Here is a 23,357-nt window from a genome sequence, read left to right as displayed (position 1 = left end):
TTCATGAAATTTATATGTCAGTCTCCTTCTCGTTACATAAATACGTTCTATCCCAATTGAGTAACAACGTGAAAAGTGAATTAATCTATTTAAAGTCTCCAATTTAACGCTAAACATGAAATTTCCGATCACTCTGTGACTTCGACCTTACATCCCTTTCATCGATGTTCATTGTTAGCTGGTTAGCACTTGAGTTTGAATACCTAACCTGATCGTAGTGTAACGCGAAATAAATGCCACAATAAAAGTGTTGTACTATATCGAGGAAAGGTTTTGGTACCTCACTGCTGGACATTCAAATGTTTCGAAAAGTTCTGTACGGGCAAAGATGGAAATTATTGACTACTTTCGCGGGAACAAGATGCACAATTTTCCATTCACAAATTTCACTGCAAAGGCACATTAACAGACACAAAAAATGTTCTACGATTTACGCGCTTTCTTCCGGTTATTATAGTTTTTTTTTATACTTTTTGTATATTTCATATTCGTTGCAGAATTACACGACGTGTATACTTTCTGCTTGAAAGTTCGATGTTCTTCTGCAACGAGACGTCTCGTATTCCGCCAATTTCAACTACGCATGCGTCTCTCAAGTTTAAATAAGATTATTTGCAATTCGATACAATATAAATAGAAAGAAAATCGAAGTAAATTAAACAAGACTAATATTTGCAAATTAAAATATATTATGTACATGAAAAAAGCAATATAACTTCTTCATAAGTCAATATTATATTAGAACAATTATTTTTGAAGTATATATATTTTTATTATTCGTAAAATATATAACATTAAAAATGAATTTTAAATCATGTTATGTCTACTTCATTGTAGTAGCAAAGCAACTGTTATTATTGCATTTATATTAAACATTTATAAGTTTGTCATTTATGATCTTTTACATAAAAGGATATGGTAAATGCGGAGTAGCAGTAATTCGGATATCCGGTCCAGAGGCATCGGTAGCTTTAAGAAAAATGACGAAAATATCAAATTTAGAACCTAAAAGAGCTGTTTTAAGGAAAATTTGTGATCCAGAAACAACAGAAGTTCTAGACAAAGGTCTTTGTCTTTGGTTTCCAGGTATTCCAGATATAAAAGATAAAAATAAATGAACGCCCTATTAATTGTTGAATAATATTAAAAATATGGCGGGGAAAAAAGTCAATGGTATTCAATAAATAATGATATATTTCAGAACCTAATTCATTTACTGGAGAGGACACTGTAGAATTTCAAGTTCATGGAGGTCCTGCAGTAGTGGCATCAATTTTTAATGCACTTTCAAAGTTACACTTTCAACTTGCATCTGCTGGAGAATTCACCAAAAGAGCTTTCTTAAATGGGAAATTGGATTTGACAGAAGCAGAAGGTATAGGAGATTTAATAGAAGCAGAAACTGAAAAGCAACGTAAACAGGTATAAAATATTCCATTAAATTCTTACCAAATGAATATGTTAGAATGTCTTGTTCAATTTTTAGAATTTAAACATTTTCGAATATCATAAATTAAAATTTATTGTCAAAAATTTATCAGGCCTATAATCAAGCTAGCGGTTCGCTTCGACAACTCTATGACTCTTGGAGAATTACCCTTTTACATTGTCTGGCAAACTTGGAAGCTTACATTGACTTCTCTGAAGAACACAGTTTAGAATCTAATATTTTAAAAGATTCCAAAACCACATTGGAAAAATTAACTATAGAAATGCAGCAACATCTATCTGATGGAAGGAAAGGAGAAATTTTACGTACAGGTGTACGTGTAGTAATTCTTGGAGAACCCAATGTGGGCAAAAGTAGTCTTTTGAACTTGCTTTCCATGAAAGATGCTGCTATTGTCACATCCACTCCAGGTACCACAAGGGATGTTATAGAACTGACCACAAATATTTGTGGGTATCCAATGATTCTTGCAGACACAGCAGGAATCAGGAATAATCCAGAAAATGAAATAGAAATGGAAGGTATCAGGAGAGCAAAAGAATGTATGAAAAGGGCGGATCTCGTAATATGTATGATAAGCGCAAAAAAGAGTTTCAAAAGTTCTTTTGAGGAATTCTTGGAACATTATAAGAACCTTTTGGAAATAAAAACAGAGAAAATTCTTGTAATAGTGAATAAAGCGGATTTGATCGAAAAAGAAGAGAGAAAGATATGGGAAAAGCAAGATGTTGTTGTTATCTCCTGTAAAACACAAGATGGTTTAAAGCAACTTATATTTAGATTGACACAGTGTTTGAAAGAAATGTAATTGTTTCATATATAAAATTTAAATTATGTAATAATGTAGTACGTCTATATATTTATTTAGGATAAAACATATTTTATTCTTATTTATTAATTACAGTTGTGGTGATCCATCTGTGGAAAATCCTATGATAAGTCATGCAAGATACAGAAGTCATGTATTACTTGTTGTAGAATATCTTCAAGCATATTTAAAAAGGACTGAAATTCAAAATTATGACATGGCCATATCTTTACAAGATATTAGAGGTGCAGCAAGGGAACTTGGTAAAATAACAGGTTCTATCAACAATGAGGAAGTTTTGGACATTATATTTAAAAATTTCTGCGTTGGAAAATAAAAATTATTTAGAAGGAGATGTAATGAAGTATAATACTAAGGTAAGTAGGAAACATTATAAATTACATTATAATAATTATTACAATTTATTTAACTGTAGTAAATTTTTCTTTCATAACAAAACAAATAAGAACAAAAATTGTATTAGATTCAAAGTTAATCTTCTGTTGTTTTTTCTTTGTCTGCTGCCAAATGTGATACATCGACTTCGTCTAAGTTTATATTTCGATCCTTCATTGCTTGCTAGAACACAAGATAATTATATTATATACATTCTTTTCTTAAAGTATGCAAAAAAGTTTCAATGTAAGAGTTCATTATTCTTAAAGTGAATACATATATATCACAACAATAACAATATACCATGAAAAAATAATTTAATAAATTATACAAATACAATAATATAGTTAAATTGTTGTTAAGTACATTCCAACACTACTGTTTGTACCTGTCATACATCGTCTAATTCTAATACATTAACATTTCTATATTTTTGAAGGTTACTTTTATTAAATCTAACTTACCGCGACACACTTTGTATAAACTTTAAGCAACGATGAACACTCACTGTCGTCATAATTTCCGCGTAAAAATTTTTCCGAAAACCAAACGTTAAAACAATCGTCGTACTTCGCTTTCAAATCTTTGCAAGCTTCCATAATTATTGTAGCGTTTATTTCTATTTAAATTGGTTTAATACTCTTTCGTTCTATCGTTCACATTTGTGAGTTCGGACATTGGTTAAATCGACATTATATCTTTATTCGAATATTCATTAGAACTTGATTTGTTTTATTGTAACTTATGCAGTAAAACGAACCGTGCACCGTGCAATCTAACCACTTCGTAAATTAGAAGTTTTGTTTAGACATTTTTCCGTTATTTCGATTTGCAATATTTCATTGTATATGTAGGTTGGGATATGGTAAGTGTTAAGAGTCTTCTTTTCGAAATTATTAACGATAATAACAAAATTTTATTTCTGTATTTTAGGGTTATTTAAAACCCTTTATTCCTATGTACATACGCACACGTACATATATTATATCGATATATATACATGTTTGATATCGTTATCAGTCCATCATATAGAAAATGGAAGATGTCTCGTAAAGAATATTTTTGTCGTTTACCGTTTTTGGCAGTCGGATCAGATTTCGCTAGTCTTTTCGAGATATTCGTAAACTAAAGTTAAGCGAGGGTTGTATGATATGTAGAATAGTTATTTTGAAACATTATTTCGTTAAAATAAAGATTTATTCGTGTATTTTTTTTATTTTTTATTTTATAACATTAATACGTAACTTAAACTTTATATTTTGTTAATCGTTAGCCTTATTACTACTCTCGAAGTAATCGTATTTTAAATTAGTCAGTTAGATCGAACGATTTAAATAGTGAATGATTAAGGAATAAAAGAAAATTTAATTACCTTTAGACACTGGTTGTACGATTTGAAATGATTTGAACACATTGAATCGTCAAATTCTCCTTTTAGAAATTTTTCAGCAAACCAAAATTTGAAGCACCCATCATACTCTTTTTTGAGTTGATTACAAGCTTCTGCAATACTATTCATTTAGTATTCGTATTTATCACTATTTTTAATGCAAGTGAATTTTACTGGAACGATATTCCACAATTTTTAAAAGAAATTTTTTAACTTCGACGATTATTCTTTCAATCAACAAATAATACCTACAAGAAAATAATTTTAAATTTATTACTTGTAAATGATTTAAAGTTATTTATATTAATTTATACGAAATCTTAAGTCGACTCATGACTTGGCATCAATTTCAGTTGCAGTATTTAGTATCGATTAGATTCGATTAATTGAATTGTATTCTTCGGTTTTTGTCGTATCAAGCACAATGTAATCAAGATAGAATGTTATTGATTCAATAAAATTGGTTTGTGTCAAATAGAAATAAGATTTAACGTTTAGTTAATTCAAGTGACTGCAAGTTAAAAGTTACTCACGATTCGGACCTTTATTCCAAAAACTAAATTCGCACAATTTTTATTGGTGAAATACACAAGATATTTTGTGGTTAATAACGATTATGGTACGTATTATATAGTAGTTGACGGTTCTCAATTTCTTTTTCTTAAAAGCTACTAGAGCAGTGGTTCTTAACCTATGATCCGCGGATTTGGCGGGAATCATAGATAGATTTCTGGGGCCCCGCGAACTTACACATAGAAACTTTAAATATTTATTTCTGTTGCATTCATTATGCTTGAAAATATAAACTTTATTTTCTCGAACTTTTAAAAGAATGTAATAAGGATAAACAAAAATATTATTTTTTTGTTTCTCGAGGAAATTTAGTAAGACTAAAATATAACATGAAATATATTTATTCACATAATTTAACAAGATTTCTTATCGTTAGATCAAGGGTGACAAACTGGAGGCTTGCAATCTAATTGTAGCCCCTTCTTCTACGTTTTTGTTTCGTTCAATCACAAAAGAACTGCTCTCGTTATGTCCACTTTGCAGAGTTAGGACCAAAGCTTGCTGGGCACTCAATTACAGTGTAAGTTCGTTAGGAATGCATTCGCGATTATACGTTAAAAATTAAACGAAATGCATTTCGAAGGAGAGAAACAAGAAAGAAACGATCGTACAGAACCGTGTCTTTTCTACGTTACAATTCACGCTCCGGTCCCAATCCGTGCATTTCTAACGAACTTTTGCTGTAGTGCGAAACCTGATAGGGTATCTGATGGTGGGGGAATTGATTAGCTGATTAATGGGACTCTTGTGGCTCACGACGAAGAAAATAGTCGTTACCCCTAACTTACATTATAGCAATTCTTACCGAAGAATATATTTATTAAGTATATCTAGTATAGTTATAAAAGTGCGTGTTTTAAGCAAGAAAATTCAATTGTCAGAAGAAACAAATATTTTGTTTAATGCCCCAAGTGTGTTAGGTAAAGTATTATTGGTTTCGTTCCATGTCATTGATAATATAACCTTAAAACTTGAAGTTGAAAAGAAATAGTTTACAAATGAACTAGAAAAATAGAAAATATATTTTATTATTTGTTATAATATTCGAAGAATATCGATTGGAATTTGCATTGTTTGATCATCGACTAAGACAATATCATATTCTTCCATATACGAACGTAAACTAGTTTCAGCCTGAAATAAAATTACAAGAATTTTATGAAAATGTTTTTTCATAGTGCAGGTTTTTTTTCTAGCGTAATTTCAATAATAGAGCCTGTTCGATTTATTTTTGATTTCTTTCATTTCGTTTATATTATCCTTCTTAGACTTCGAAATTTTAACACACAAGTTTACTGAAAATAAGTATTTTCGAATACTCTGTTTGTACCTATAATCTTAGTGAATGATTCTTTACTATTTTGTAATATAAAAACTTATGAAAACAATCAGGAATCAGGATGCTTGAGACATATGTATTTAATATATGCATAACACTTACATTGTCATAAAGAAAACCAATTTTTAGTACTGCGTTTATCTCTCCCATACCATCTACCATTGATGCATCCCCTATAGTATCACCCATTAAAAGAACATTTTTTCTTCCTTCAAGAACATTAAGATGTTCCTGCTCTATGGCATATTCATTTTTGTTGAAAACATGAATCAATTTTTCATTTTTAAAGCCTGCTAATTTTCCATCCTCATATTTGAGGAAATTTGAGATCACCTTATAATTCAAGTAATAATTGTTATTAATATTACTGTCATTACTATTAATTTTATTTTTATCACTATTGATTAAGTATAAATATTTAGAAAACTAAATTGTATTTCAGATGAGTGTTGTAACAAATAAAGTGATCTTGTTTATGTTAAATAGTAAACTTGAGGCAAAATATTTATTATATCAGCATTGAAAAAGTGAAGGCAGGAAATAAACTTTATGCAGTTCCCGTATAAAAATTCTAAAAGATATTACCTTTACATTATCAAATAGAACTCCACGATCCCTTAAAATAGCTTCAACAATATCTCCCAAGCCAGCACTAAAAACTAATATTGGTATCCCAGCAGAATATAATTTTTTGAAAAGTTTTTCAGTATGATCCCTTAAATTCATTCCATAAATTTTGGCTATTTCTAATATTTCATCAGGATTAAAAGGTATTCCTTTTAATATTTCTTCTGCAGCAATTATCCAATTTGTCATTGCTTCTGCTTTTATTTCAAGTGATAAATGAGGATCAATTTCAATTGGCCTGTACATTTCATAGAGACGGCGTGACTCTTCCGTATAAGTCAATGAAAGTTGCTTACACTTGCTGAACATCCCTGGTTTTAAAATTAACCAATTTCTTTTGTTGCATAAATTTTTACTATTCTTTTGGCCTGATGCTCATTTATTTTTTTATAGTGATAGTCTATATACAACTTATACTAAAAAATAGTTTGAACATTTGCTTACCAAAACTGCTGAGATTCTTTTCTCCATTAACATGTTGCTTTGTTAATGTCAAATCAAAATCAGTAACGATCTGAAAGTAGCAGGTTATTATACATTAACATTGATTCAAATTTAAAAAAATTTTAAATATGATATGTACTTTCAATCATTGTAGTTTACATAAATGCTTTTATTATTGTAATATAGATATAGAACGAATAATAACAAATGTACCTGCAAAGACTTACATCCGTCCTTCAAAATTGTGTTTAATATCCTTAGAAGACGTTTTTTGTCCTTAATATAGACATGTTTTGATTTCAAAATTGGAAACTGCATCAGGAAACAAGATTTAAAAAATGTTATTGATTAGAGAAATTATTTTTATTATGATTAAAGTGTATTTTACAAAATCTTAAGATTAATTATTTGTTGTTTTTAATTATAGAAGTTTCGTCTGTTTATTAGAAAAACTTGTTATTAGAAAGATTCAAGGAAAGAGTGTTTAAAAGGTTATGTTGCGATGTATTGACCGCTAAAATAATGGGATAGTGTACATCAAATGCGATTGGCTAAGGAGAGCAGCCACAACAAATTTAAGATGTCTACTTACATCCTCGAAGCTTAATTCGTGAGTCATGATTTTCCTTTGTAAGACGAGTGAAGACTTCTAACATAGTAATGCCGCCATAAATGGCAGTTTGCGTGTTTATCAGTGACGGTCGTAAATCCCCACTCTAGAGAAATAATAGGGACGGCAACGAGAGGTAATTTTCTTTCTTTGTCGCTATCGGACCAATAATGTTTAAAACATAAAAGCAAAACGTTCGAGCCGTCAAAGTCGAGCTCACTCGAGAAACTTTGATCGCTTCTATCGATTAAGAAATATACAGAGTGTTCGGCTATCCCTGGGAAAAATTTTAATGGGAGATTCTAGAGGCCAAAATAAGACGAAAATTAAGGATACCAATTTGTTGATTCAGGCTTCGTTAAAAAGTTATAGAAACATTTTCGGCCACACAGTATATTTTCGGTAAAGAATTTTTTTTCTCGAAAGTGAGTAGGATTTCGGGGGTATGCGTAATGACCAAAAATGATTGTAATTGACCCCTGCAACTGAAAATAATTTTTCCAGAACGATTTGAAATTTTTTTTTTTCGTCGAAAAATTTAGGCACCTATTCGAGTGTTTTTGCTATAGCGTATGTTACATGACCTACGGAATTAATTAATTAATTAATGAAGGAACGTATCAAACTCGCAACAAATTAAAATTATTATTTTATTAAGTTCGTTTAGGGGAGAGGATATATAAGTAAAGGGTACAATAATCAAGTGACACAAGGATATACTGTTTTTTGTGGTACAACATTTAATAATACTTATCAGAAATAATATAGTCGATTGTATAGTATTCGAATTTTCGATTAAACATAGCGCACATTACGGCCAGAAAAGGTATTATTAACATTATGCAAATGGAACTGGTATTCATATATTTTATTACATTAGGTAATATTTATACTTTTTAATCATTAATACTATCATTGTTATGATTATTATTAATATTATAAAATCTTGTGGGAATGTCTTCGAAGATCGAACGATCTTTCATTGTAATAGAGAAAATATGTGCTACCATTGTAACGATCTCATAGCTGAATGATAACTGGGACTATGCTGTGAATAAAATTGAGAGTACCACCTGCGGTAGTTAAGAATACTTTTATCTTCTTTCACGAGGAGCGGCTGTTTTTCGAATTTCTTTCGGTTCCAAATGGCTACATCTCTTTCAAACATTAAACACTCTCCAAAGAATATCATACAGGCGTATGGAGCAAGCAGCGGTGCGGCATAAATTAAATGAGTCACCTAGTAACAACAATAATATTAATAATTATAGTAACGATAATTATAAAGTTTATTAAGTCATGATGCTTTAGTTAATTCTGTCTTTAGATTCTTATCGAATAATTTACTGGACGAAGATCTTTAAGTAAAAAAAAAAAAACAAATCTTATTGTAAGTTTCCTTTATTAAAATTTATAGTATATTGCATTCCATTGGAATTTATACGTTTTTGATTTAAAAAAAAAAAAAATAATAAAATATATAAAAAAAAAATGAGAATAACATAATATTTGTACCGTTAATGACTCGATGTAACAACTTCCTCGGTTAATTCGCTGTTTTATTAAAGATTTATATGGAAACCATGAAACAGGATGTCTCCTATTTCAGGAATAAAAATTAATTATATTTAAATCGTCTACTTTATCGTTTGGATCTCGTGAAAGAACTGCGTGAAACGTCGATATAGTTCGTTAGATTAACGTGAACAAAGAATGTTACGAAATAGTGTAAAAAAAAAAAAGAAAAACGTAGCTTGAAAAGTTTAAATAAAATATGGAACCTTCTGTAAAAGGGGTTCCATCGGTGTCACTGTTTGAAAAATACACATGCGCCCAAAATAGGTGTCCATCGTCAATTCAACGTAGCCTGGACCGATTTGTTGAACGTGCACATCCAAGTTCCAAAGTTTGTACTTCTCGAACAAAATTAATGTGTGCCTAAGAGTCGTGTACGCTCTGTGGTTCAAGTTTTCGCTGTTTTCTTTCTTTGGTTCGTCTCCGTCCGATCTTTTGCTTTCTGTGAACAGATTGTGCGGTCTCCAACCAACGTTCGTCCAAGAATGACGGGCAACGCATGAAAATGTATGTATGATATTCGAAAATATCATCGGTCCGTGCACTGCGCTCAGGTGCGCCGTATCGGCGCCATTTTCTGCGACCTCCTAAAACAAGCAATAAATTCTTAATTTACCGTTTCATATTAATGTGTTAAATTAATTATTATTACACACGAACAATATAATATCGGGTTAAAAAAATACCTATAAATTGTTAAGAATATTGTTCCTTTGGGTACGTTATTGTATTATTCGTGTGTAGTATTCATGTCTCCTTATTAGTTCGAACAATTTTTGGTAAATCATGAATTTCTTCTGTCGTAGGTTTCAATTAATTTTGGGTGCGTGTGTGGTTTTAATTTACTATATTTCTAAAGTTATTTTTACTGGTTTAAATAGTTGAGAGAAGAATTTTGAATTTTTTACGCATTTTTGTCGGGTATATCGACGGATTTCTTACCTGTTCCAACCTGATGTATCGATCATTGTTCTTAGGATTCATCATGGAGGCTGCAATCAAGGAGTCCAAAATCCATTTCTTATTTCAAATATCCATCTGCCTTACTTAACAGATATCTAAAAACAGGAAAAAGAAAAAGAGGAAGACTAAGAGATCTTTGTCGATCGAGAAGTTAATGGCAAATTGGTTTCCTTGATTTTAGTTTCCATGATAAATGTAAGGAATTTTTTTTTTTTTATTCGTTAATCTTAGTTTCTAAACATTTTATTCGATAACCGGACAGTTTTCGTTCAATGTTTCCACAATGAAGAATGACAAATACATAATTTTGCGAAATATCCTGTATTTGTACTCACATGTGCTGTTAATGCAAAGCTATTCGTAATTGTTTACAATGTTTTTAAGGATTTCCAAACCTTCTGCAGGTCATATTCACCTTTTTGCATCATGAATGAACCCTTTTGTAGATTTTCAAAAGGGTGAATTTGATCTGCAAGAGGGTCAATTTAAACCAGCTCTGTAAAACAATTTTACTTATCGTTAGCGATACGTATCAAATAATTATCGATAAAATATATAACGAGGTTGCAGCGTGACGAGTCAGTAACGATACATATTCGAAGAGCGTATTTCTGAAATTCTTAAAGATAAGATTTGTTTATCGGTTACGATATCCGTTTAATTATACGATCAGAGTAACAAAAAAACAAGTTATTTGTAATTTCATTAAACTGACCTGTATGTGGCAGTTGATAAGAAATTCGTTTCGACCTTGATAACGCCACACTCGGTTTGATACATGACTGACTGTCTGCGGCTGCCAACTTGGTTCCAATCCTTCCGCATGGTACCAAACAAAAATAATCTCGTTGGCTTCGCAACTTTTCCATTTTTTTGTTCGCGCAATGTGCGGCACTAAAATGAAAATACCAAACAATGCGTTATACAAGGGCATCCAATGCAATTGGGGAGAATCTGTATCTCTAAAATGGTCAGAGATACAAAAAAAATGTTATTTTTAGTAGGCATCGGTACCTTAATAATTTTTTTTTAAGTAAAAAGTAATTAAAATTGACACTAATCTAAATTACCTTTGTCAGAGTATGGAATGTGATCGCACTGTCCATCGGAGCCACGAAACTGCCAACCATGGAATGGACATTCTAAACAATCCCCCTTCACACGTCCACCCTCTGCCATGTTAGCGCCAAGATGAGGACAGTAAGCGTCTAAAATCCTTACCATCCCTTTATCTGTTCTTTAAACGAATATTGCTGTTAATTATTCCATTGCAATCTTATTAGTTAAATTTCGTTAGAACGTTGTTAGTACCTGAAAACAGCAAAATTTTGCCCAAGAGCCGCCACGTGTTTCACTTGGCGCTTCTCCAATTGGGAACTTTCTAAAAGAGCGAACCATCCATTTGGATAAACGGGAGGAAGTTTACCCAATTTGCGTTTCTTCGATTCTAAATGATTCGCTAGAATCTTCCTGTTGTCGCCCTCCAATCTTAAATCCTAGAAAAAAGAAGAAAGAAATGCTAGGGGAACTAACAATAAAAAAAAAAGTAACATTATCAAATTTAGTATACATTTTGGACTTTTGTCCAAATTTAATAACGTCTTTTCTAAATTTAAACGATCTTTCGATGGTTAATTATTGGCATTAATCGACTCGAATAATATCTATGCTTCTGAAATTCGACATTTTATTATTTTAAGAATGCCACGAGTCGCTGATACAAAGAAAAAGGACTCCTCTAGTTTTACGATGTCACGCGCGAAAGAAATTTGCTTCCTCGTCTGTAAACATAATGTCATCGCGTCGATTTGTACTGGGTAAAAATTAAACAGGACTGCAGATTTATTAGCGAAGTTACCTCGCGATGCAATTGCATCTGTTACAAATTGTTTCGCTATTAATACTCGATTTGCTTGTTTTGGATTTTTACGTTATTAATAACGAAAATCGTTAATGCAAAGATCGACCGTTTGGTCGTGCAAGAGAATGAGATATATTCGGTAACAGTTGACGTAGCATTGTAACATACGTAACTTCAACGCGGACTTGGTTCTCTTTCGAAATTTAATGTTAATTCTATGGTAATCTAACGCGACCATCGTGTTCTATCAGTTTTTTCTTGTACGTTCATTCAAACCAACACAAGAAAACTTCTTATTTAAGTTTTAAAAATAATTGTTTCGAATCGTTGTGTAAAAATTTTTGTCGAAACTGTTACGAAGAACTTACGTTCGGAATAAATATTACAAAAGTCGAACCATACCGTTTTCGTATAAATTCTACGACCGTTATTTTTTATTCAGTTCTGAATCTATAATCATAAGATATTCATAGATTAAAATTAAACGAATTAACCGAAATTTCGGTTCTTTCTAAGAGCTGTTCGGATTAAAAGTTCTTGGTAACTGTTTTAAGAAGCTAAACCTATGTTGTAGCAGTTTTCAAGCCCTGGGTTCGAATACTTTCGTGAGCCACTGTAAGTAGGTAAGCCGGGCAAAGGTATCAAAGAAGACTCACCTTGATCCAGTTGATCTTGTACAAATAGGGAGCAAGGAGAATACCAAAAAGCAGAAGAAAAGCACCACCGAGGCTCCACCATCCGGCCATCGCTGTCTTCTTCACCCTCTGCCCCCGAACGAAGAAGAGCAAGTGCACTCGAAAAACTTGTCCCTCCGGAACACCTTCGGAGCCACCTCTCTTACTCCTTGCTCTCACTCTCCTTCTTTCCGTCGTATTTCCTTCTTTCCTTTTTCCTCCACTCTCTGCCTATTCTATTTTTCTTTCCTTCCTTCCCTCTTCCACTGCTCTACTTCGTTCTCCCTTCTACCTTTACTTCCGTCTTCCTTCACACTCCCTTTTTCTTCCTGCTTTATTCCTCTGCCCTCTTTTACATTCTCCCTTCACCCCCTTCTTCCTTCCGTCTTATCTTCCTTCTTCAGTCTTCCCTTCCTTCCTCCACTATACCCATCTCCTTCTACGCCCTTCTTCTCTTTGCTCTTCTTGTTCCCTCCCCCTCCTTCTTTTAATATTCCTTCTTACCCGGTGGAATGTACTTGCTCCCCGAAACTTCGTTTTCAACGGTGCTTCACTTTTTCCCAAAAATTTCACTCTCGATTACTTTTCGTTTCTTCGTACACCTCGGCCAAATACCCGCCAATGAATATATCCTTTCAGTTTCTCATTCGAACGATCCTTTTTTTGAAAATTTCTCCTTTATTCCTCTCGACTTTCGATCTTCAGTTTTTCCTATTCGATCTTCCTTGTTAACAGCTTGGCGTATATCGAGAACGATTTTAAAGAATCGTTCGGTCTTTCTCCTTGCCGGAGAAATTATGAAACCAGAGAGGACCACGTCAGGACGAAGGAAGAGTTGGAAAAAGAAGAGGCGGAGAAACGCACAGAAGGGCCTTCCAGACTGATTCTGAACCCTCGATCGTTTTTCGAACGACTGAGCCACTTCATTCCTTAGACAGAGCCTTTTATACCTTCTTGAGGTAGACCACCTTCCACGACGTTCGCTATTACAGAGGATCCATCTTCTTTCAGTCAAAGTCACATTTATTCTACTCCGCCTCTGAATTTCCTTCGTTTAACCAGCTCTAATTAAATTACCATTACCAAAAACCTCATACCCAACAAAATTTAGATTCTTTCAAGAAACGTATCCAACAAAATTTGTTATCATAACAGTTACGACACTGTTTCGAGAACCAAAATCAGCGTTATAACAGTTTCCAATCCTTTTTACAGGCTGTACCCTCGCGATTATAAATTTTCCTCGACTATGGTTGTCGGTTCAAAAAGCCATCACGTTTAGTGAGTTTTAATTTAATTTAATTTATCATTCGTAATTGAAATTTGGTCGATTCTGGCGTCGTTCGAAGAAACGTATTGCAAGACGGGTAGACACTATGTTACTGCGAAGCCATTCAAACGTTTAAGAATATTTGTCAGTTTGAAATCGTATACCTGGCCTTTCCAGCGAACGAGCGGCGTTCGTCACGTTTTTCCACTTTGAATTGTGTACGGTCAGACAACCAATTTCCAAGTCCTTGTTGCATATCTTTCGTTCCATCGCGAATCGTTCTGCTTCTGCTTGTCCTCCTTGCCTTTCCTTTCCCAAGTTTCGTTTTATCGATTCCAGGTAACGGTTCCCGACTGTTTCTATCTCTTCTCCCAAGCTTTTCCACATATATTTTCCACTCGACACCCGGTCCCCTTTAAATATACGCTTCGAGCGCGTTCAGCTTGATTTCCGATTTTCAGTAATTTCGACGCAGAGTTCGAAGGTTTTGCGTTCGGTTTCGAAAAATTTCTTCTCGTCGCGGTGAATATATTTAGAAACGTACTTGAATTTTAAGCGCGTCTACGACGGATTTGAGTAAATGCAAAACTCGAAATTCTTCGAGAGTTTAAGGTCAACGGGAATTTATTTCGAACATAGAGCGCTTCGATGATTTTTATCTATGGTGACACGAATCAAGGGGCGAGTTTTTTTTTTTGTTGGAAAACTTTTTTCGTTCGGAGGGTACAAGATTCTGAAGCTTCTTCTAAAATTGTGAGTCGAATTTTATTTGAAATTTCTATAAATCTTGTTGAAAAGTGAGTCGCAGATTCTGGGAAATTTAAATATAAACAACGTTTACAAAAACCAGTCGACGCTAGACTAACAATTTTCGGAGAATACATTTGAAAAAAAGCATACGAAAACATACAATGTTTAGTGACGTGAAAATTCAAACTACTTGATACAATTTAGAAAGAAATTAATTCATACGCAAGTAAAACTAAACAGTAGGCGAGTAAAGTAATTACAGACTATACAGTTGAATTCACACGCGGATCTACAATATTAATGAATTACATTATCGATTTATCGAACGAATCGCTTCTTTAAACTATTACTTTACTGAATACACGCGTGAACAACGAAACAGATTGATCGACGATACGCTAAACGAATCAATTTATCGTCTTCGATCGTTCGTTCTGTGATCAAAAATAGTGTTAGTTCAATAAATAAACGACGAAGCGATCCGTGAACCTTAAAATTAGTATTAATTTAGTAATTTGTCAACGAGTACATAAAAGAATCAATCGGATTATCGATTCATTCATATATCGTACTTCAGAATATGTTCGTATACTGTTTCATTCATTCGTACAGTTATGATTTTAACGAACGATCGAATAACAAACTCAAGGCACTGCGGTGAAACCCGTCTAAAAAAAAAGGAAACAGACAACAATACTTTTCAGTCAAGCATTAACGTAATTCGTAACAAATCAACTCAACATTTAAAAAAACGTTTTCTGTAAAATAACAAAAATAATGGAAAACATTTTCTTCAACCAGCTATAAACAGAAACAAAACGTTCGTAAAAAATTTGTTCGTTTCCCGTGTATATATTTTACGCGAAAAGCATATACGAATGATTTTTCACACACAACGTGACGTTTAAACATTTTTTATGCGTAAAAATCGAATACTTTCAACGTAAAATATCTTTTCCTTTTTTTTGTTTTCCTTTTTTTTATTTCGAACATAAAACAAAGATGTAACTTGAAACAAAACGTAACTTCGGTTTTTTTTTTATTTTGTCGGATTTAATATTAACTTTAACGAAACGTTAACATTAACGAGAACAAGGGAGAGCGCGCTCGAAAAAACTTAACAAACATGTAACATTTTTTAACAAAGAACCCTTAATTTTTTTGTAACGCCGTCTAATAATTATAATCAACAAAACGAAGAATAAACTTAACGAACTAAAGCAACGAGGAAAAACGAAAACAAGCGTTATAAAAAAGTATCACTATTTTTTTTTTTTTTGTCACCGGTCCGAAAATGTTAATTGAAACAGTAATTAATTATTACTCTGTTTTGCAAATTATTCATTGTTTTCTTTCTTCCAAAAACTGTTCTAAATGTTCTAAACATTGTTATGTAACATTTTAAATGAAATTAGTTATAAATCGTTTGTTCCAAATAACATTGACAAGACAAATCGAATCAAACAGTTTCATCAGTTCCATTTTCTTCTATTTCTAACCATTTTTATTAATTTTCTTTTTAATTTTTTGTAATAGATCTTCCTCCTTCATCAGTTATTTTTCTTCGATTTTAAGATTTCGTTCAATCACTGGTCCAGCAGGAGCATTTAAAAATATCTGTCTGTTCGTGCTTTTTCATGTTTTATTTTCATCGTGACAGTAGTATTTTATTAAGTTTCTTCAGTTCTCATAGGTTCAGTGATGTTCTCAATTTGAAAGCTTGGGGTTTGATTTCAAATTTTGATTTGTATGAATTTGAAAAATGTCTGCCAATTTTCTTCATCTTCTTCCTAAGTCTTCCCTTAATATTTTTCTAAATTTGACGAAATCAGTCCATTATCTTCCATGAAATTCAGTAATTGGACGCTTGGATATTTTGCAGCTTCGGTCCACCATCCTGATGCTCGTTGAAAATGTTTTCATCTTCAACTTGTCCACGAGACCTGGAAGGTTGTGAGTGTTAGCAAAAAAAACGTGCCAAATCTAATATAAACAAAATTTGTTTCGTAATACTTAATGGAAAAAGAAACGGAAACAACAGAAAAATAAACAAAAACTGATGGTACGATATTAATAAAAAATAAACACAAATACTGTTTTTTGTTTCTAATTATTTTCGTCCAGTTTTGACTCTTTAGATAGTTCTCTTTTTTCATTTGTATTCGTGTTTTTCTATCAACGCAATGTTGTAGTTACAATTTCATAATTATAATTTCAGAATAATGTCCGAGGGTAAATAGGAGTTGGTGTTAAATCAATTGTGCAATAGATTTGGAGGATGATCGAGTTAGATTTTCATTTATTTCGTGTAGCCAAAGTTTCCATTTAGAATTAAATTTGAATCGATATATTATTTCACGTCAATCTAAATCGAACGGAGTGTGCATTTTTTGTTGTACCAAAAATATAATGGATATTTTTTGCGTGTTTTTCAATTCAATTCATAGTACTCTTAATCAAGCGAATATAAAATATTTTTTAATATTCCTTTTCATAATATGATAGGCTTTATTTCATATTTTCTTTTACAAATCAAGGTGGCAGTTTATTTGGAATGTGTACTATTACAAACGTGATTACTGTAAAGGGATAACATGTTAATTCATGTAAACCTTTTATTGTACTTAATTCTGTTAGTATTTTATTTGTTTCGAATATCTTTAATCTTTAATCAGAATAATTAATTTCATTCAAATCCATGTGCCATACTTTTTTGATATACTGAACTGCAAAAACTATATTTCCCTTTTTTGAAGTGTGACCAGGATTTATCTTTCAAAGTTCTGTTTGTTTAAAATCTCTAATAATAAATTACCAGTTTTATATTGCAAAAATATTAATTTACCAACGAAAAATTATAATTTCTGTCTTGCTAATACACGAAAAACTCCCACAATTTGAGTTAGTTTATAATTTTTTGGCAGTATTACTCATGAAAAACTTTCCCAATCGAAGTTATCAAAATGATAAATTTTAATTCAAATTTATAGTCACTTCTTCGCGATTTAGAGTATTAATACTTCTGAATTTGTTTGTGTAAACTAAATATCTGTCCTGAGTGTAATTTCTAATTTTCAAAACCTGAATATTAAACAATTTTCGGATATATTACATATCGTGTTTTTAGGATCTTTGTCTTTGTTTATGGTAAACATATAACCGTTTAGAAACAATGTTTTGGATTAAGCAGCTTCATGTCTGTATACAAAAATTGATTTACGTCACTGTTTATGGGTACATTTTAATTGCCTCAAGGGATGTAAGTAAAATTAATAGAACAATCGAATTTTTAAAAGAATATTTTCATCTTAAGGATTTGGAAATGCTGAAATACTATTTAGGAATAGAAATAAGAAAAAATGTAGGTTCTATAATCGCCATTTTTTAGATTTTATGAAGATTTTGAAACGGCCAGAAAATACTGTTCCAAATATTGATCTTATTATTATATTAAAAAACCATCGATTTGTTTTTGTGTTCCAAACTTGCTAATGTCAATAAGAACTTAGTTTGTTTACTAATCGATCTTTTTTTACAATCTATATTCCTTTATTTATCCTGCATTACTGTTCACTTTGATATTTGTTTTGTTGCAACGTGCAAGTTTATATAAAGTATTAAATTTGTAATTACGAAACAAATGACTTTCCATTCGTTGTGATGGTTTGTTTAATCATGTTTCACTTTCAGCGTTTGTCCATGAAAGCAGATATTATAAATATTCTATAGATATGCGATTAAATGTGCAAAAAACACGAAAAGACGTTTATCAAATAATAGATCGAGCTTAGTTATTTTTTTTTCATGTTAATTTTCCCGTACCTTGTATGCAAATTAATTCGGTGCTTTTACATTTAATAGTTTGTAACTTCCTCTGTAACTGAAAGACCAATATTCGTGCAAGAGAATTTATATTGCGCGTCTGGAGGGATGTGAAAGGTGTTGTTAATTATAAGTTGTCAAATCCTGATCAGACTGTTAATGGCAGAGTATTATCAACAACAATTTATCCGTTTAAACGATGCATTTAAGCAAAAAAGGTTTTATACTGGCGATGGAACGGGACAAGTAACACTTTAACTTTACTGTGTGGATTCAGTTGGGAACATTTTCCTCGTACTACATAATTTTGCAAATTATATTCACCTTTTTGCAAATCAAATTTAACTTGTGGCTGACTAAAAAGTAAAGTGGGATAAAAGTATCTAACATGGTTTATGTTTCTAATATGGCCACTCGTAGTATCTTGCGAAGCAAGGACTAAAATTTATCGTTCGTGAACTGAATTAGTCGTTAAACGTGTGTAGGAAGACATAGTGTGATTGTCAAGTGATCAACAATTAACGAAGGGGAAGTGTCTTAATGAATTTTATTAATGCACAAATTTATTAGATCACGATAATTTTTCTACGAATGCGTGAATATCTTCTAGAAGTATATTATTAACAATATGCTTGAGCAATTTAATCGACAGAAACATCTTTCTTAACGAAACCAGAGTTTTTCTTTTTTTAGTATCCGTGTTTTTAATATGGTCTGTCTCTAGTGGTTTAAATGTGGCATTTGATATGTACAGAAGCACGTAACATTATGTAAATAAAATTTGAAATTCATGAGAAAAGGTATCGAATTAATTTACACACTTAATATTATTTTGGATGTGCAGCGAATCTGAATTAGGTGGAGGAAGGTTTCGAATGCATAAATAGTAAGAGAGAAGATCGTGTGAAATTAGAATAAAAGATAGTAACAATTATGTAACGTCTAATGATTGATACTGAGTCTGCCAAGAGGGTCAAAATGACTTGTTTTGTTAATTTTTTGTTACTCTTTTCTGTCTTTTTCTTTTCTGTGCAATTTATATTTGTAGGAATTAATGGGTCATTTTTACCCCTCACGAAATGTAGGTAAATTTTGTTTCGGTGCATTGTTGCATATTTCGAACTTATTTATAAAACGTGTGGCGGTCGTATGTATCGATATAATTTTGTTTTCTATGCTTTGCATCGAAGAAAGTATTTGGAATTTAGTTGTTTGGACAAAAGAAGTTGACGATTACAAACAGATATATTTGTATTGATTTTGGAAGTGTGGAGGAAATAGTCAAACGTGTTGTAAACCAGATGCATCTATTGCAATTGATGAACAATTACTTTCAATTAAAGCCAGATGTACTAGATTTACCAGAACTGATTTATGGAGAATGTTTCAGAATCGTTGTTACAACGGTTTACACGATAACTTTGGACAAGGCAGCCTGTCTGCTTAACTAATCGTGAAAAAGTAACGTAAGTCAAGTAGATAACCCTAATTTCCATTAATAGGTTGCGTATATCACTTATGTATATTGTAACTGTCCGCAGAAACATAACACACTATGGCCAGAATTTTGTAATATTGTTAGATTTTCATAAAAATGCAAAAAATATCCAATTCGTTTTAATTCTGATGCTTGACCTAAATATATAACCCGATTATGTCTCGAATACCATAAATCAATTCAACATTTCGTTACTATTGTAGACGCTCGACTAAATGTCTGTTTCTTTTCTCGTCGATACTATTCACTTATTGTATTTCTTGCTGGTTATTATTATAATAGATGTGCAATTTGGGAGTTTGGATCACTAGTAAATTCATTAAGCAACTGACGATATCGATATTTTTGAAAATTTACAAGAAGCACAATTGATTTTCATTTTTATGTCTTTGATTCTATGATTAATTAAACGATTTAAATAACTGAAATGTAAAAAGCGCCGGGTTGTTTTATTATCGCTATAATTTTAGGATTCAAATGTAAAATGTTAAAATTTTGAATGGTTTTTTATAACTCGTATCCAAGAAGTAGTAATTCAAAAGGTAATCTGAATTTTCTAAGTAAATCAAAAGTATTTTGTCTCTTATTTTGTAACAAAGAATTATTTGTTCCATGATAGATTTGAACCAAACGGCTTACTTTGTTAGGTACAGATAAATATTGTACTTGTAATTTTGTAATTTGAAGAAAGTTTGAATTTGATATTTTACAGTTTGATTGAAACTTAAATTTTAGATTTTGTAACGTTAATAAACTATAAATATCGAATATTTTAATTTAATTAAAAGTTTAAATTTGGAATTGAGCAATTTTAATGAAATTTTGAATTTAAAAGTTTTGATATAATATGAATTTGGAATTTCAAAGCTTGAATTGGGAAATTGTAATGTTTTTTGAACACGGAAAATGTTTAAAGAAAATTTTCGATTGGATCTTGGTGCCTGGATAGAGTAGGGCCGAGCGAAATGACTTTTTTATTATTTAAACGTAAAAACAAAATAAAATCGCCATCGATTGACTTCTTTCGCGGAAATAAAAAAGAGAATAACAGTAAAGTAAAAGGAAAATAAATAAAATAGAGATATTCGTAATGAACAAGCAAAATAAAGAAATGATTCGAAATATATGTAACTAAAAAAATTCATAAAAAAGATTACAGAGTAAAATGCGAATTGTCAACAATTTAAAATGCCAGATTTGGTGTTTTGTTAGTGAGTTTTCCCTTTTCTGCAATCTAGTGTCCATGATAACAAATAGAAATTAAATTGTATGGTGAAGCGTTTTGAAAGAATTTAACAAATTTAAAATTTTTGCGTAAAAATTTTCATAAAGTATTCCTGTTCATATTCATATGAATTTTACAACATAAAGTTTAAATAACGATTTATCTTTTCATTTTTTTCTCTATTACCTTTACTTAACATTTTATTTAATAACAGGATTCATTTTTTTAATACGATGTGCCACTATTGTGATATATAATCTAAACTATTGTTCGGAAGTGTTAAACGAGGCATGTATTGATTATTTTAAAAACGGTGGTTTAAAATTGTTTTGGTAACGAAGATTCATTTAGGATGCTGAGCAGAGATGCAAATTTGTAAAATCGGTAATTACTGTATTTGATTGTCTCTTTAACATTACTATATATAAAAGATGGTGAAAATATTTTAGAAACAAAGTCACTTATGGAAAATTATAGAAGGATATTACTTTCATTGTATAGTGTGATTTTGAACATAAATCTTTAACCATTTCTAATCCATATTTTCAATAGAGACACATTTTCAGAACTGCATTACAAGGCAAGCTGAATTTTCGAATTTTGAAAATTAGTTTTAGTCCAAACGTTAGTCTATTGTTAATAATTGAGTTTAGTCTGAAGTAATAGTAATTGCATCTTCTGTTTGAACTGTATATTCGATAAAATTATATTTTCTATGAAATAGCGAAGTCGGAGTAAAAATTAATAATTTTAAATCGTATCCAGAAGTTTCATTTGATTTGTTGTGGATTTATACTGAAGTATACTTTATAGAATCGATATATTGCGAACAATTATGTGTTTATTTCTTTATAAGTATAGAATACATATGATGAATATAGTATTTCAAAGAATTTCATAAAGCAACAATTTTGAAGTACCCGTTTAATTTCTAAACGAACAGAAAACATTCTAATTTATTTTAATTATCAAAAATATTATTGAAAATAATTTTATTTGAAAATTTGGCTCGGCAAGACTGATGGATAAGCAAAACTATTACAATTTTCCAGATTACTTATAGCATTTCAAAAAGATTTACAAGCCTTATAGTACACTATTTCATATTATTTCTTTTTAAGATTATTACTCATTTTCTAGTGGTTAAATCAAAGGTTTTTGGCATTTTGTAATAATCTGTAGACGACTATATTTTTAAACATAAGTCGAAAAATGGATACATACGATCGTTGTCAGAGGATTTAGAAAATTGTTCCAACTTTTCTTAAGTAAATCAAAAATATTGCAACCTTCCTTCGTAGTTGAGAACAAAAATTTTTCATAAAAGATCAATGTTTAAAATTTATTGCAAATTCCGTAGATATTCTAAGATGACTGTCGTGAAATCTCTTTACTAGTAGCAATGTGTACAAAAAAGAACTGTTAACAGAATTTTTCCCAGAGAAAGAATAAGCGAAACCGCCGCGAACGTCTGTTTAAGGGATTTTGTCGCGTTTGATTTGATAATCCGCGAGAAAGGCGATCAAATGTCGAAGTAAAAATGACATACAATGTAACGAAGCAAAGTAAAATAAAAATATATATATAACAGAAACGAAAAGGGGAAAAGCGTTGCCCTAGATCGTGAAATTTTTGCGTAGTCTATCGAAGCACCAAGATCAAAGTTGCCAGAAACGGGACTCACCCTTTCGTTCGAAAGTCCTCGACGACACGATCCTCCCAGGATCACCTCCGCGTACTTTTCACTGCGACTTGCGAAACACTTCTGCTCGTTTGGGCAATTCGGCAGCCCTTAAATAGTCGATTTGACGGGTGCAAACGTTACGATGGCTCGTGAGAAAATTTCTGAGCACAATGCACCCTCTTCCTTTGATCCCACGGGGTTGAAGGTCATGCAAACGGAGATTTTTACCTGTTTCCGGGCTGGCGAAGGGGATGCTCGCTAGTCGGACACGCTACGACCCAGAGGGATGATTAAGAAGGGGAAAGATGGTAACGGTCGTTTCTTTTGAACAGCGAAGGGGGAGGGGAGGGTGCAGGTTCTCGATTCGTGAGAATTGGACTACGTGCAGGGAGGAAGGT

The 23,357-nt window shown here is 31.7% G+C and overlaps 4 protein-coding genes across 11 annotated transcripts; 1 reads left to right on the top strand and 3 right to left on the bottom strand.

The window, feature by feature from the left end:
* Nucleotides 1-299: 299 nt before the first annotated feature.
* Nucleotides 300-21,473, top strand: LOC143350189 (5-taurinomethyluridine-[tRNA] synthase subunit GTPB3, mitochondrial). 4 transcript variants are annotated; one of them, XR_013081068.1, is made up of 7 exons: nt 300-447; nt 913-1,086; nt 1,202-1,422; nt 1,542-2,254; nt 2,355-2,635; nt 7,455-7,773; nt 8,296-9,270. XR_013081068.1 is itself a non-coding variant. In XM_076782105.1 (6 exons), the coding sequence occupies exons 1-5, from the start codon at nt 300-302 to the stop codon at nt 2,593-2,595; spliced, it is 1,497 nt and encodes a 498-aa protein (XP_076638220.1). In that variant the 3' UTR covers nt 2,596-2,635; nt 16,613-21,473. The 4 variants fall into 4 exon arrangements, 3 of the variants coding, with proteins under 3 accessions (XP_076638220.1, XP_076638218.1, XP_076638219.1); XM_076782105.1 differs by lacking the exons at nt 7,455-7,773; nt 8,296-9,270 and adding an exon at nt 16,613-21,473; XM_076782103.1 differs by having other exon boundaries at nt 6,399-9,270.
* On the bottom strand, nt 2,657-4,686 carry LOC143350195 (TP53-regulated inhibitor of apoptosis 1). Of its 5 annotated transcripts, none has more exons than XM_076782117.1 (3): nt 4,578-4,686; nt 4,027-4,292; nt 2,657-2,837 (listed from the first exon to the last, which is right to left on the bottom strand). In XM_076782117.1, exons 2-3 carry the CDS (start codon nt 4,171-4,173, stop codon nt 2,751-2,753), a joined length of 234 nt encoding a protein of 77 aa, XP_076638232.1. In that variant the 5' UTR covers nt 4,174-4,292; nt 4,578-4,686; the 3' UTR covers nt 2,657-2,750. The 5 variants fall into 5 exon arrangements, with proteins under 5 accessions (XP_076638232.1, XP_076638233.1, XP_076638234.1 ...); XM_076782118.1 differs by having other exon boundaries at nt 4,587-4,678; XM_076782119.1 differs by having other exon boundaries at nt 4,027-4,217; nt 4,578-4,664.
* Nucleotides 4,941-7,760, bottom strand: Cn-iiib (cytosolic 5'-nucleotidase IIIB). Its single transcript, XM_076782116.1, has 6 exons — nt 7,620-7,760; nt 7,241-7,339; nt 7,028-7,097; nt 6,542-6,894; nt 6,059-6,289; nt 4,941-5,751 (listed from the first exon to the last, which is right to left on the bottom strand). The coding sequence occupies exons 1-6, from the start codon at nt 7,644-7,646 to the stop codon at nt 5,653-5,655; spliced, it is 879 nt and encodes a 292-aa protein (XP_076638231.1). The 5' UTR covers nt 7,647-7,760; the 3' UTR covers nt 4,941-5,652.
* On the bottom strand, nt 8,641-12,809 carry Nvd (cholesterol 7-desaturase nvd). The gene is made up of 6 exons (XM_076782109.1): nt 12,693-12,809; nt 11,487-11,671; nt 11,246-11,412; nt 10,891-11,069; nt 9,419-9,799; nt 8,641-8,877 (listed from the first exon to the last, which is right to left on the bottom strand). The coding sequence occupies exons 1-6, from the start codon at nt 12,780-12,782 to the stop codon at nt 8,641-8,643; spliced, it is 1,239 nt and encodes a 412-aa protein (XP_076638224.1). The 5' UTR covers nt 12,783-12,809.
* Nucleotides 21,474-23,357: the final 1,884 nt, after the last annotated feature.

This window comes from Colletes latitarsis, chromosome 14 (genome assembly GCF_051014445.1).
Source record: "Colletes latitarsis isolate SP2378_abdomen chromosome 14, iyColLati1, whole genome shotgun sequence".
Classification (NCBI taxonomy): Eukaryota; Metazoa; Arthropoda; class Insecta; order Hymenoptera; family Colletidae; genus Colletes; species Colletes latitarsis.
Note: the sequence above shows the minus strand (reverse complement) of the source record. Positions and strands in the feature narration are given on the sequence as shown.